The 15,560-nt window shown below is 51.4% G+C and overlaps 1 protein-coding gene across 1 annotated transcript in view; it reads left to right on the forward strand.

Annotated features, from left to right (window-relative positions):
• ADAMTS2 (ADAM metallopeptidase with thrombospondin type 1 motif 2) overlaps positions 1–15,560 on the forward strand; it is a 245,145-nt gene that overhangs the window by 129,809 nt on the left and 99,776 nt on the right. Inside the window, exon 4 of the mRNA XM_023254116.2 lies at positions 13,561–13,763. Within this exon, the coding sequence (XP_023109884.2) occupies positions 13,561–13,763 (203 nt within the window). The remainder of the gene's footprint in view (positions 1–13,560; positions 13,764–15,560) is intronic.

Consider the following 15,560-nt stretch of genomic DNA (forward strand, 5'->3'; position numbering starts at 1 on the left):
TGTCTGTGTTTTGTTCTGAAGTTCACAGTAAATATTTTCATTGAGCGATCTGCCAGTCTCTCCATTGTATCCTGCCATCTGGCCGCCGTGTGCTGGGAGCAGCAGTGAGGAGGTAACTCGGGGCTAGCTCCCCTTGCTTCAGCTGACTGCCCACAGAGAGGATGTTGGTGCCCTGGAGACTGTAGCTGGTCTCTGGGACCTGCCCTGAATTGGCTGTGGACAGGAACTCACCAGAGCAGGATGCTTTCAGCTCCTGGACCCTGGGGACCTGATTGCTGCATCCTTGGAGGTAGATGGGCTTCAGGAGCCAGCAGGAGGGTAGTGTGGGGGAAGCCGGCAAGTGTGGAGGAGCCTAGGCTGTTTGGCTGGTGTGAGCATACAGAGCTGGGAACGGGGCGTTTGGTGCCCTCTGCATGAAGGCTGCAAATGGCAGGTGACTCGTGCTGGGGCCGGGGAGTGTTTGTAGCAGGAGAGCCAGACTGGTGTTCTTGCTTTGGTCTAGTGCTGCTGTAGGGAGCCTGGGAGGGGCTCAGAGCTCCTGATCACTCAGCATGGCCCTGCTGGTCTGGGCCCAGCCTCAGTGGCCTCAAAACCTCTGCTGGGGCCACTGTGACATCAGGCAGGTCCCTCACTTCCCAAGGACATGTATCTGTGTGAGTGAACCAGAGCTTGGCCCCTTTCTCTTGACCACATACCTTAAATCCACTGTGGACTTTCTCTGTCCCCACTGAGCTTCCTCCAAAAGTAGGAGGTAGACCAGAGTGGCACCATCTGATGCTAATAGAGGGATATGGCTACAAAATCAAACGATGGTGTCTAGCTTACTTAGGACAGTGCATGTCTCAGGGGCGTGAAGGAGGCTGGCGATGGGATTTCCCTGTGTGTGTGGGGGCGGGGATGGTGCCTTTTAGGATTCTTCTGGCTACAAGAGACAGAAATCCAAATGAATTGACTCAGAGCTGGCTTCAGGCACGGCTGGTATCACCTGTTCTCTTCATTTCTCAGCTCTGCTTCTTGCGGGAGGAGAAGGTGCCCAACAGCCCCCGGCTCACACTTTACCTGCTGAGCAATCACAGCAGACAGCAGAGATGGTATCTCCCTGTATGCCCCAGCAGATGCTTGGCATCAGGGTTCATTGGCTTGCCTGGGCCATGTGGGTGCCCTGGGGTAGGGGCTCCATGGCTTTGGCTCCCCCTGAGCTATGTGGTCCAGGAGTGGCGAGGGTGGTTCATCAAAGGAAAATCAAGGAGCAGTACCTGAAGAAGAAAGAAGCAGGTGGCCATGTGATACAACTCCGGGTAGGTCTGTAACCTCCAGTGGGGCAGGTGGGTGCTGGGCAGGCCAGGATATTCCCTGTGCACCACCGAGGAGCATCTGTCACCCTGTACCCTGGGAGGGCATGCTCTGGGGATGGTCCCAGACAGAGAAGCTACGGGAAATTTCTTTTCCCTTCTCCAGAGTTCCCATCCCTGACCTGAAGCTCTGGAAAGGTAAGAGGGCCTGGGACTCGAGGCAATTTATGGACCTTCCAGCTCTTGTGTCTGAAAGTCCTTACAGCTGTTACAGATGCAGCCCTGATGAACAAGCATAGAGGGGCTGGCCCAGCCCCAGGCCCCCCACCCCGCACCTCCCCTCTACCTCGAGTCGTAAAAACACGACATCAGATGAGCTGTGGCTGCCGGCATTGCAAAAATTAATTCCGATTTGGTCATAAAGTTATAACGGGCTGGGATGAAATAATCCTAATGAGCTTCTTTTAATAAAGCTCACCAGTGGGGCCCCGTGCTGATGGCCCCCTTGGGGCTGAGCCTGCTTTCTGCTTCCCAGAGCCTCCAAAGAGCCTGCCTGCTTCCAAACAGGGCTTTCGCTGTGTCCTGATTATGCTTCTCCATAAACATATTTTATCTTAATGATCATCTTTAGGGGAATTTGCAGTCACGGAGGGCTTGTCTCAACGTTGTTAACAAATGGAGGGGATGACTTTCTTGCAGATGACCTCCCCCGGGGTGGGAGTTCCAGTGTGCTCCTCGAGACCCCAGGCTGCTGGTGCCTAGGACTCTGGTCCACTCACGGTGGGGTCTGGTGGTGTTTGCAGCAGGAAGGCTGGGCTGGTGCTCTGGTCTTGACCTGGCTCTGTATGTGTCACTCTCCCCTTATTGGGAGCACTGCCTGTTACCCTGCTCTGCAGGAAGGTTGTAGGGATTTCAGCTTCAGGGACTCCTGAGCACTGGGGAAGGGAGACCAGTTGGTTCGCATCCACATGCTTGAAAGCTGGGCAGCAGCAGGGCCCCCAGGGAGCACGCCCAGCCACCCAGGTGCTTGCCCAGCAGAGGCTGGGGCAGTTCAGGGGGCAGGGAGAGGGGAACCTGGAAAGCACACTGGCCTTGGAGTCCAGGGCCTACCCAGCACAGAGACCATTAAGCTGAATTTTCTTCTAGCAGTTTTGTGATTTCAGTTTCATCGTCCCGGGCCACCAGTCCACCGGGAGTTTGCTTTTGTTTACCATCCGAGGTCAGGGTTTGATCTTTTCCTCCATCTATAACCAGTTGTCCCAGCGTCATTAAAAAGAGAAACCACTTCTCTCCGAAACCAGCTTGCTCCCCTCTCCTCTTCCCCTGCAGTGAGCGACCATTCTAAGGTGCTCAAAGGGTATCCTTTGGTCAGTGTATTATTTTTTTAGTTTTTTTTTTAAAGTTTATTTATTTGTATTATTTTTTAAAATGTTTATTTACTTTTGAGATAGAGAGACAGAGCGTGATCAGGGGAGGGGCAGAGAGAGAGGGAGACACAGGATCCAAAGCAGGCTCCAGGCTCTGAACTGTCAGCACAGAGCCCAATATGGGGCTCAGACTCACAAACCGTGAGATCATTACCTGAGCTAAAGTTGGATGCTGAACCTACTGAACCACCCAAGTGCCCTTTAAGTTTATTTATTTATTTTGAGAGAGAGACAGAGAGAGAGAGAGAGAGAGAGAGAGATCACAAGCGGGGGAGGGGCAGAGAGAGAGAGGGAGAGAGAGAATCCCAAGCAGGCTCTGAGCTATGGGTGTGGTGCCGATGTGGGGCTCAAACCCATGAACTGTGAGATCATGACCTGAGCCGAAATCAAGACTCAGAGGCTTAACCAAGCCACCCAAACGGGCCCCAGTCAGTGTCTATTTTTGCAAAATCAGTGTTGCTCCTTGCTTGGGTCTGTATGTGTCTAACTGGCATAAATGGTGCTGTGTTGTACAGCCCACCATGTCTCACTTTCTGCACTCAGCCATGTTTCTGAGATCCATCTGTCCTGTATGTTGATGTCAAACCTCTAACATCCGTGTAGCACCGTGTGGGGTGCACCTGCCTCATTTTGCCCCTCCTCCTACCCTCTGATGACAGCCACGTTGTCTCCAACTCCCAGAAACCCGTCCAAGCAATGCTGCTGTGAACAGCTCTCAATTGCTTCCTTAAGGACTTGTGTGAGCATGCCTGTCTGCACACCTTGTCCAGGGCAGCGAAAAATGGCCCACAGGGGAAGGGTCGCTATATCCTGTCTTTACGCAGTGGACCCAAAAGTGACATTACTGGCCACCTGGTGCTCTTACACATAATTGACTGGTGCCAGGTTGCCAGAATGTCCACACCTGCTTCATGTTCACCATTTACCAAACCCCTGCTTTCAAATTGCTACCCTGTCATTTACTAATTTCATTTACTGTTTTATTATCTGATGAGCTATTTACAGCTTACATATAAATGAATATCAGAAATGATATTAAATTAATATTAAAACTGGAAGGCAAGCACACACGAGCTGTGCAAGGAGAGGGCAGCACTGCCCCCGCTGGACAGAGGCTCCAGGAGAGGGTGAGGAGAGCACTCTCCGGGACGTGGGCTGACTTCCCCTTTGCTGGGAGCTGACAAGGCCCCTTCTGGGGAAGTGGCAAGCAAGGTCACAAGGGAGTCTGGGGAAACACAGGGCTCTCCACAGCCGGGCGCCAGGCAAGGCTGAGGTGTGCACCAGGCACCAGACAGAAGTATGGTCAGAGGGAATGGCCTGCCCTGTACTTTCCACTTCCGAGCCCGCCATGGCCCTCTGGCTCTCAGGGAAAAGCTGAGAACTTCCAGGAGTGATACATGTGTCCTCAGCAGAGCACGAGGAGAGAGACCCTCAGCAGCACATGAATGAGAATCTGGGCCAAGCTCTCCTGGGTGTTCTGTCTTTGGGTTAAGAGGCTGGTCTAGTGGAAATGTGTGGGGGGCCTATGTCTTAGCGATGACCGTCTGTCTCTCGCGTCACACGGAGGCAAGACTGCTCAGCTGCCCTCCACATCTGGTGCAGAACTGCTGTCCCGGGATCACTTTTTACCATCCTCCAAGGGATTCCCTCTTCACTTTTTTTATTGGGTCTCCTGCTCCCCCCATCTCCAGTCTTCCATTTTCTTGATTGCCCCTCTTGTTTTGAAGAAATGTGACTTTCAGTAGCTTCTTGAGAAGAGGTGCTGGGCAGATAAAACTTTAGAGAGCTGACACGCCTGGAAATGTCTTTATTTCACTTTCATACTTGCTGGAGAATTTGTTTGGGTATAGACTTTTAGTTAGGAAGTAATCTTTCTTCGGACTTTGAAAGCTTTGCTCCATTGTTGTCCTGCTTTGAGTTCAGGGAAGACTAAAGCCATTCTGATTCCAATCCTTTGTTCCCTCTTATGTATCTGCTTCCCCCAGTGCCCTCCTATGCCCTGTGAAAGTCTGTAGAATTTTCTCTGTGTTCTGAAATACCATGGTGATGTGCCATGGAGCAGTTCTGTTTTCATCTGTGTTTTGAGTACTAGCTGGGCCCTTTCAATCTGGCAAACACCTTCCCGTTGTGAGGAATTTTCTTGAATTATTTCATTAATTCTTTTCCTGTCTATTTTCCCTTTCCTCTCTTTATGAAGTTTCTATTGTATGGATGATACATCTCCAGTCTGGTCTTCTAATTTTCTTAACTTCCCCCTCCTGATTGTTCAAGTCTCTTTGTTTCATTGTTTTACTTGCTGGGGGATTTCTCAACTTTATCTCCCTAGTCTTTCCACTGAGTTTGTCATTTCTGCTGAAGTGGTTTTAATTTCAAAGGACCCTTTTTATTGTTCTCATCCTGTCCTTGTTCTCATACTATCCTTGTATATCTTCTCCTAGCTCTCAGAGGTTATTGATGATGGGCTGCCCCCACCTTCCTGTATCGTCTCTTTTTCCCCCACTTTCCTGTTGTTTGGTTGTCTGCCTCTTCTTGGTCTCCATCTGCCATGTCTGGAGTTTCCCCGGGAGAGCCAGTGATCCCTGGCTAGCTATTCATGTGTAACGTTGGGCAACAAAAGAAATGACTAGGAGCTTGAAACATGTAGGCAGGGGGAACTGCGGACAGTGATACTACCTTTTGGTCTTTGGTTGATCAGATTCTGTAGAGAAGACCCCTCCCAGTCTCCATCCTGAGGGGTAAAGGCCTGACCTCCAGAATACTGGGGTGAATTGTGGAAGGGAGTTAGTGCCTCAGCATTGATTTAGTCCTCCTGGTTTTAGTTTGGTGCCTATGCTCTCAAATATACCTGGTGCCTGCAGCCCACAGACCCTTTTCCACCTTTCTGAGAGGGAACGAGCTTCCAGACCAATACCAGTGTTAGTTGTCAGGGCTGTCACAAGGGTACAGTATATGGGCAGAGCATTTGGCACTAGCCACCAACTGGTCCTGCTTATTTCAATCCTGTCTTCACTCCCACTCCCAGAAGTGCTTGGTGCCTTTGGTGGATTTTATGATGTAGACTAGAAGAGTCTCTTGGTTTTTCTCATTGCCAGCTTGGGATTCAACTTTCTCTGATATAGTAAGTCCATTACTATGAGACCATCTGCTTTCCAGCCTCCAACAGTTCTGTTAGTTTTTCCTCTGCTGCTCTCTGTGTCCTTGTAGCCTTGTGATTTAAAAAAAAAAAATCACTTTACTAAAGTTGTAATGGGATTCCAGGAAGGAGCTAAATTGGTTGTATATGTTCAATCTATTATTTTACCCAGAAGCCCCTCATATGTCTGGATCTGTTTTTGGACTTTGTATTCGGTACCATTGATCTGTCTTTCATGACAGCAATGTCCCTATGTACTAATATTTTGTAATACTAAACATTAGCATATTAAACATATAAAGAACAGAAACATATCTTGTAATATGTTCTGTTAATTTGAAAGGTAAGTACCCCTGAGGGACGCCTGGGTGGCTCAGTCAGTTAAGCAACTGACTGGCTCAGGTCATGATCTCACGGTTCATGGGTTCAACCCGTGTCGGGCTCTGTGCTGATGGCTCAGAGCCTGGATTCTGCTTCAGATTCTGTGTCTCCCTCTCTCTGCCCCTCCCTGTTGGTGCTCTGTCTGTCTGTCTCTCTCTCTCTCTCTCAAAAATGAATAAACATTAAAAAAAATTTTTTTTAATGTAAGTACCCCCCACTACTATTATTTTTCAATAGTTTCAAGATTTTTCTGGCTTTTTTTCTCTTCTAGCCTTGCAGTTATATCTTATTTTGTTGGGTTTTAATAATTCTTTGATGGAGATTGTGTTAAATTTGTAGATGGATTTGGAGGAGAATCAACTTGCCATCCAGGATAACATTGTTGTGTCTCCATTTATTGAGGTCTTCCTTTGTATTTAGGGGGAGTTTCAGACTATATTTGACTACTCATTGTGTGGTCTTTATACATTCATTCCTTTTTATTCCTAGATATTTCGTAGGCTTTGTTGCTGTATTTGAGAAGCCCTTTTGCCCATTCTCTTTCTTAGCTAGAAAGAAAGGCACTGGCCTTTGTGTACATATTTTACATCAGATGAGAAGTATCTATTCCTTGTAGGCTTGGTAAAACTGTCCTATAAAACCCTCTAGGTTTTTCTTTGACTAGTTTTTCAGTTTTTCCTAAGGTTTATTCAGGTTTCCTAAACTGAGCCAATGATTAGACTTTATATCCAATATCTAGTGTAGGCTTATTGAAACTGTATCTTTAATTTCTGGTGTTTGGGGTTTGAGGGCATTTCCTCTTCTTGTTTTCTTTGATTTTCTCTCTGTGGTGGTGGCTATGGACATGACTTTTGAGTTTTTTTGCTGTCCTAATACATAGTCAGATTTGGAACGTGTTCCACGTGTGCTTGAAAGGGGCACGTTTTCTGGTTGTTTGGGCTTCAGCTAGGTTGTCTCAGTAATGCAGATCCCCAACAGCCCTACCTCATGTTAAACTAATCCATCTATTGTTTTCTGGAATAAATGTATAAAAATGCACATAGAACTGCAATTTGTCTATTTTTCCTTGGATCAGGTTGAAGCTTTGCTAGGTTTCATATCTTTTATATCTTCTCAATGAACTGCTGATCAGTTTGTCCCGTTAATGCCTTGGGTTATATTTCATCTCATAAATACTGTTTTACTTTGCTTTTTTTGGTTGTTGTTGGCAATCACATGGTCCCTCTATTGTTGTGCCATTCTTCTGAAGGCCCCTGGGTCATTTTATCTTAGCTGTGTCTTGGGTAAGCAGTGCATAGCTGGATTTTGTGCCAGCTCACTTTTGCTCCTGCTCCCCCAACCCAGCCCTGCTCCACCTGCCTCTTCTCCCAGCCCCACTGCTGGCCCCAAGCACCCTCCCATTGCCTCTCTGCCCTGACTCCTTTCCTTCCCAGCCCTGCTGTGACTTGTAGGGCACTCAGAAAAGCGAGGCACCCAGGACCCATGGCTCCTGTCTTCCAGGGGGCCTCTCTCTGAGGCGGGAGAGGCCCTTAGGGCCCAGCAGATTCACAGATGAGATTGGAACCACAAATGGTGGTGTGTTTTATGAAAGAAGAAGACAAGATGCTGTCAGGGAGACGTTGGGGGAGGGGAGAGCCTATTTTAATCAGGATGAAATAAGCCTAGTCCCCCTGAGGAGGTGACATTTCAGTTGACATGTGAAGGATGAGAAGGAGCAGGTCCAGTGAGAAATGAGGGGACAATCATTCCATGGATAGAGGACAACAGTCTTCTCTTGTCACTGAGAAGGGTCTTCTCAAGGCTCCGTGCACCCCATCCCCCGTAGATGTGCAGCCAGCTCTGTGGGGGAGGCAGATGGGGACCAAACGTGTCCCTGAGGCCAGTGCTGGAGGGCCGTGGACCCCCTTCCCTGTGGGCCTTTTGGAGGACCCTTGCTGGACTTGATGGGGAGCTCCAACTCTGAGCTGGAGTAGCAGCAGCAGAGAGGGCATCCCAGGTGAAGAGGTCAGCGTGGCAAAGTCCTCCCTGTGGGATTTGCAAACCCCCAGGACAGCAAACACACAGGCGCCCTTGAACCTACAGAACCAGCATCTACCACACGATGCTTCTGAGCCCTTTGCAGACTCAGGACCCAGGGTCTCTCTTCTCCAGGTTAAACGTTTTTGTTTCTGCCAATTTCAGTTTCCCCAACTCATCCCTCAGTGCTGGCAAAGTATGGGGACCGCTCCGGGGCGTGTTAACAACATTGGATCCCATGGCCCCGCGCTGGGCCCCAGCTCCTCCTGGGCTGAGTGGCTTGTCTAAGTCACTTAATCTTTCTGCTCCTGGGATTCCTTGATGCTAAACTGGGGACAGTAATGAGGACAGTGGGGAGCCTCCTTCTTGCAGTGGGGATCAGATGGCTGCTGGGGTGGCAGAGCTTTGTCCCTGTCCCCACCCTCAAATGCGGGGCTTGGTGCAGGCAGCACCCTGTGCTCCACGGGCTGTGGGTGAGCTCGGCCTCTGCGACCCACTAATTCCCCTGGAGGGTGGGTGCTTTGGCATTCCCTGGATGCAATTCAGTTTCCCCTTCTCCCGTCCTGTCCCTGATTCTCTGAGGCATCCTGCCTGATCCCTTCTGGAGACTCTAAAACTGGGGACAGCTCTTGGAAGCTTCTTGCCTCGTCATCCTTTGCCTGAGACATGAGCAAAAAGAGCCCTAGCTGCCATGCAGAAGAAGGGTCCCCCCCAGCACAGGGAATGCCAGGAACCCAAATCCCCATTGTTAGGCACTAGAAAGATAGGGTCCTGCCACGGGTGCCTCCAGTCAGAGGAGCCTTGGCCTGCGGGGATCCTGGCTTCTTCTATCTACCGTAGAGCAGCCACCTGTGGGGACCAGCAACTTCTCGTGGGGAAATGCTGTGTACAGAGGGCAACAGGAGCCAAGAGCAGGAGATGGGCAGCTCTGACAGCTTGTTATCCTGGCCTGGGATCTCAAGTCATCATGACACCAACAACCCAGGGTGTGGTATCTGGGCCCTGGTGCCCCTGTGGCTGAAGGTGGGGCTGAGAGCCCAGCTCCCCTGCAGCACCACCTGTCCACAAAGAGTCTTCCAGAATAATTCTCACTTGTCCCTAAAGCCTCTCATCTGCTGCCTCCTCCAGACAGGAGCAGGAACTCCCTCCACGTCACAGTGGTGCAGAGCAGATGCTGGAGGCGGGATAGGGACTCTGAAAGCAGCTCAGACTCAGGCGAGGCAGCCTGCCATCTGGTCCCGCCCGGCCACTCGGCCCTGTGCCTATGTCTCCTCTTCGGGGCTGACAAACAGGCCCCTGTGGTGTGCATCCCATCACTGTCCCCATCTCACAGATGGAAAGACTGATGGGACTCCCCCTGCACCTGCTGGCACAAGCCTGCCACCTGGCCACGGGACAGACACCAAGCAGGGAAAGCAGAGGTGAAGGAGGTAAAGGAGATGAAGGAGAAGCAGAGAGGGGAGGGCTCTGACAGAACAGAGGACTAAGTCAGGCCAGGGCCAAGTTACTGCTTGCATTTCTGTCCCTCCTGGGGTTCTCATGTCCCCCTGTGCACCCTGACGCACACACGCACACATGGCAGATGCTGGCCAGGGGCCCCTACAGGGGTGGAGACAGGATGGGGAGGGCGGGCCTGCACGCAGTGCCCGTGCAGAGCTGATCATCCTGCTGGGCTGTCTGGGGATGATTCAGGGCCATCCTCACCGCTCCCAGAGGAGACACCAGCTACTTAAGTCTGACAGGGGATTTGAGGAATTGCTACTCTATTTTTACACATTTATTTCTTTGCATTTCCAACAAGCAGGGACAGCTCACCTTCAGAACCACCTTGGGAAGCAGAAAAATGGTAATTTCCATTAAAAAAAAAACCTCTTCCCTGGGGAAGAGGCTAGATGTTACCCTCTGCCCCTGTCAAGCCCAGGGTCACTGATGGGTGGTCCCTAGGTGAAACCAGCCATAGAGGTGCTTATTAGGGCCACATGACATTTTAAAAATAACTCATTGGGCTGACAGTATTTCAGAATTGGGAGATTTTGTGTTAAAATCTAGAAGAGCCATCTTCTCTTGAGGAATTAGGACAGGGGGGTCACAGGTTGGGGGCAGGTGATGGGCAGGTAACACTGGGCTGTGGATCGACAGCCATGCCTGGAGGTGGGACACATGGGGCCCATGTCCCCAGGCCACCTGACCTGCTGCTGTCACTGCCCTCCTGGCTCCTGAAGGCATCAGAGTGTGCCCCTGATCCTGGGAGTTGTCATGCAGTGACCCCTCCCAATGTTCCCCATGGGTGGGAGGGTTGAAGGGACTGCCTCTCGGCCAGAGCTGGCTGGGACACATCTAGTAGCCAGATCTGCCAGGCAAGCACCGTTTTTAGCGAAATTTATGTTTCAGGTCCATGAAGAACAGCAACCTTTTCTAAAGACACAACAGAAATGCCAATTTCACCTCAAGCATAATTATTACTGTTATAGTTATTACTTGGATCATGAGTACTTGGGGGATGAGTTGGACGTTCTAGAATCCCTTCCCCCAAGCCCCAAGCCCTGTAGGGATGCCCCAAAACCAAAGGTCAAAGTGCCGATGGGGAGAAGCAGGTGACATCCCTGCCTCTGGAAGCCTCAGCCCTGCTCAGACCTGGCAAGACCTACGGGAACACATCCCCAAGATCAGCAGGGTCTGCCAAGTCCCTAGGCCTAGGGCCACATGAGCACTGATAGGACCCAGAGGCCAGGCTGAAATCTCTTCCACTGTCAATCTTAGATGTCTCCTCAGTTTCCCTACAACGGGCTCTATCCTGAAGCCTGGGCCGTGCAGAGACCCCATCCTGGTTTCAGCAGACCTGTTGCTCAAGCCAAGTCCCACTGTAGGGATTTGTGGCCCCCTGAGGGACGAGTGGCAGGCTCCTGTCTGATCCTGGGTCAACTGCCTAGTAATCCCCCGACACCAACACTGGTCTTCCTGACCTGTCCCTGTGCACCGGGTTGCTTACCTGGTCTAAAGGCCTTTGCTCCTCCTGGTCCCTCAGGGTTGGAGGTGGGCTCCTGGCCACTCTCCCCTCCTCCCTTTGGAACTCCTGCATGCTTACAGCCCATGTATGAAGGCACAGTGACACAGAGCTCACCCAGCCCTTTGTTCCATCGGTCATTACTGGCTCAGACCAGGATAACAAGCTGTCAGAGCTGCCCATCTCCTGCTCTTGGCTCCTGTTGCCCTCTGTACACAGCATTTCCCCACGAGAAGTTGCTGGTCCCCACGGGTGGCTGCTCTACAGTAGATAGAAGAAGCCAGGATCCCTGCAGGCCAAGGCTCCCCTGACTGGAGGCATCTGTGGCAGGACCCTATCTTTCTAGTGCCTAACAACGGGGATTTGGGTTCCTGGCATTCCCTGTGCTGGGGGGGACCCTTCTTCTGCATGGCAGCTAGGGCTTTTTTTGCTCATGTCTCAGGCAAAGGATGACGAGGCAAGAAGCTTCCAAGAGCTGTCCCCAGTTTTAGAGTCTCCAGAAGGGATCAGGCAGGATGCCTCAGAGAATCAGGGACAGGACGGGAGAAGGGGAAACTGAATTGCATCCAGGGAATGCCAAAGCACCCACCCTCCAGGGGAATCAGTGGGTCGCAGAGGCCGAGCTCACCCACAGCCCGTGGAGCACAGGGTGCTGCCTGCACCAAGCCCCGCATTTGAGGGTGGGGACAGGGACAAAGCTCTGCCACCCCAGCAGCCATCTGATCCCCACTGCAAGGAGGAGGCTCCCCACTGTCCTCATTACTGTCCCCAGTTTAGCATCAAGGAATCCCAGGAGCAGAAAGATTAAGTGACTTAGACAAGCCACTCAGCCCAGGAGGAGCTGGGGCCCAGCGCGGGGCCATGGGATCCAATGTTGTTAACACGCCCCGGAGCGGTCCCCATACTTTGCCAGCACTGAGGGATGAGTTGGGGAAACTGAAATTGGCAGAAACAAAAACGTTTAACCTGGAGAAGAGAGACCCTGGGTCCTGAGTCTGCAAAGGGCTCAGAAGCATCGTGTGGTAGATGCTGGTTCTGTAGGTTCAAGGGCGCCTGTGTGTTTGCTGTCCTGGGGGTTTGCAAATCCCACAGGGAGGACTTTGCCACGCTGACCTCTTCACCTGGGATGCCCTCTCTGCTGCTGCTACTCCAGCTCAGAGTTGGCGCTCCCCATCAAGCCCAGCAAGGGTCTTCCAAAAGGCCCACAAGGAAGGGGGTCCACGGCCCTCCAGCACTGGCCTCAGGGACACGTTTGGTCCCCATCTGCCTCCCCCACAGAGCTGGCTGCCCATCTACGGGGGATGGGGTGCACGGAGCCTTGAGAAGACCCTTCTCAGTGACAAGAGAAGACTGTTGTCCTCTATCCATGGAACGATTGTCCCCTCATTTCTCACTGGACCTGCTCCTTCTCATCCTTCACGTGTCAACTGAAATGTCACCTCCTCAGGGGAACTAAGCCTGAACTCTAGTCCAGGGTGGGCTCCAGGCCTGGTGGGAAAGGAGAAGAGAACCAGAGCAGATGCCACAGCTGTGCTGACAGGGAGATGCCATTTTGGGCTCCTGGGCCTGACAGAGCTCCAGGCCCTTGGGACCCTCAGCTGAGGCCCCTTGGACCCTCTCTCCCACCCCAGGCAGACTGTGGAGTCCTTATCCCTGCACAATTCAGTCAGGCAACCACCCATCTCCTCAGCCTGCGACAAGGAGTAGACACAATTTACCAGAGAGAGAGAGGGGAGAGGAGTGCCCATGGGTGGTCTTGACCCTGCACAGGTGTGAGTGGGCCTTGCCCAGAGATGAGGGGCCTTGCTTCAGTGGAGGCAAGTTCTGGAAGAGGAGCTGCCTAAGGAGATGCTGTGGGACACACACCACCAGGGCTGGCCCTTCGTCTCCCTGGTTTTAACATGGTGGCCACACTGGGGAAACCAGCCTTTGGGCACTTGGGCGCCCCTTCTTGGGTATTCAAGTGTGTGAATGGATGGAAAGAGCTGGCTGTGGTCATGCACACTCCTAGCTGGGCAGCCCGGCTTCTTGGCCTCTCCATTCACTGCTGGGTTCCAGGCCTGGTGTCTGTGATGGCCAAGGAGTAGGTTTGCATGCTACTGGGTCTAAGCCCACTTGACACTCACTCTGCCCTCTCTGAATCTCTGTCTGTTCCTCTGTAAAATGGGGACAGTTCAGGTGCTGTGAGTTTTCAACAAGGTGATGGCCAGGCTGGTGCCGAGTGGTATCCAGGTGGGGTTTTGCCTTGTTTCAATGTACCTGGCAAGCCTGGGCTGCTACTGCAGATTGTGTCCTCTGTCCTTTCAGGGCCCCCCCCGGGCAGCCTGGATAACCTCAGCCGTGCCCTGGGTGTCCTGGAGGAGCGTGTCAATGGCTCGAGGCGCAGAGCGAGAAGGCATGCTGCAGATGGTGACTACAACATCGAGGTTCTGCTGGGTGTGGATGACTCTGTGGTCCAGTTCCATGGGAAGGAGCATGTGCAGAAGTACCTGCTCACGCTCATGAACATCGTAAGTGGCAGTCGGTGGTGGGGTGGAGCAGTGGGGCTGCTGGAAAGGTCACCATATCAGCCTGTGGGCAAGACCTCCCAGGACCCCAGTGCAGAGGTAAGTCAGGGGCAAGATGATTTGAACGAGCCAATTGCTGGGCAGAGAGACCCCTGCCCATCTGTCCACCTTCCTCTCCACCTGCCTTACGTGAGTCATCAACCCTCTGGAACTCAACCCTTTCATCCCCAAAGTGGGGCCAAAGTCAGGTTTACAGAGCATATTTTATTTTATTTTAATTAATTAATTAATTAATTAATTTTGGAGAGAGAGACAGAGCATGAGTGGGGGAGGGGCAGAGAGAGAGGGAGACACAGAATCCAAAGCAGGCTCCAGGCCCTGAGCTCTGAGCTGTCAGCACAGAGTCCGATGTGGGGCTTGAACTCATGAACTATGAGATTATGACCTGAGCCAAAGTAGGACGCTTAACAGACTGAGCCACCCAGGTACCCCAAGCATATTTTATTTTGGAGACTGTTGTTGTGTTTAACCTCATCTCGTTTTTGAAAAGTGCCTTTGATGTAGTAATAATAATTATGATAATAATAATAATAATAACAATGAAACAACCACGATGGCTACGATCATTGAGCTCTTACTGAGTGACTATGTACCAGGCCCCTGTAGGCATGCATTATCTTAGGCAATCCTCACACTAATTCTGCAAGACTAGTAGATATAAAATCTTGCCTGCCTTGAACATATATGCGCTTCCCCAAGAATTACACTGCCTTCCAACCCGGCTGAAAGTCCTGCTGAAGGAAAACTCTCTGTTTTCCATACTCACACCAGCTCTTCTGACACCATATGTGTGGGTTTTCCATAACAAGTGCTCCCGACACTACCCAGAGTTAGCACGGACCCCACGGGGTAAGGGCTCAGTCCCACAAGACTGGCCTCACTTCGGATGCCACTCACAAGTCCTGGGTTGTCACCTGTACAACCTCGTCAGAAGACCCAACCAGCCGTAAATCAAGGGTTCCCATGACTGCCTCCTCGGGTTCAACTGTTTGCTTGGTTCGGTTCACAGAACTCAGGAAAACCCTCCTTACTGTCACTGGTATATTATAAAGGATGCAACTCAGGAAGAGTCAAATGGAAGAGATGCATGGGGCAAGGTAGGTGGGAAGGGTTGACAGCTTCCCTGCCCTCTCCGGGCACACCACCCTCCCAGCACCTCAGTGTGTTCACCAACCTGGAAGCTCTCAAAACTCCATGGTTTACAGTTTTTCTGGCAGTGTTATTGGCCATGGTGATTCAGTCGTCTTTCTCCCTAGGAGCCTGGGGCGGAAGTGGGGGGGGGCAGTGCTAAAAGTTCCAACCTTCTGATCACCCAGTTGGTTCCTCTGGCAACTGGCTTCCCCCATCCTGAAGCCATCTAGGTCCCACCAAGAGTCACCTCATTAGCATAAACTCAGGTACCCTTGAAAGGGGCTTATTATGAATAATAAACTTCTCCTGTCACCCCTGTCACTTGGAAATTATAGGGTTTAGGAGGTCTGTGTCAGGAACTAGGGGGAAGAGACCAGTAGATATTTATTATTATGTCACACTTGGGTTACTTAACTCCTAGCCCCACCATTAACCTGGTGTGAAGGGTCCCTCTGACACACATACCTGGTGCTGCATGAGCCAGTAGGAGGAAGTCTAGAATTTTTCTCGGTTTTGCCAGTTAACTTCAGTTTATTCATTTCCACCTTCATGATCTGACTGTATCCCAACTTTGGGTAATAGGATGGTTTGGTTAGTTTCTTGAAAAGC

Source organism: Felis catus, chromosome A1 (genome assembly GCF_018350175.1).
Source record: "Felis catus isolate Fca126 chromosome A1, F.catus_Fca126_mat1.0, whole genome shotgun sequence".
NCBI classification, from domain to species: domain Eukaryota; kingdom Metazoa; phylum Chordata; class Mammalia; order Carnivora; family Felidae; genus Felis; species Felis catus.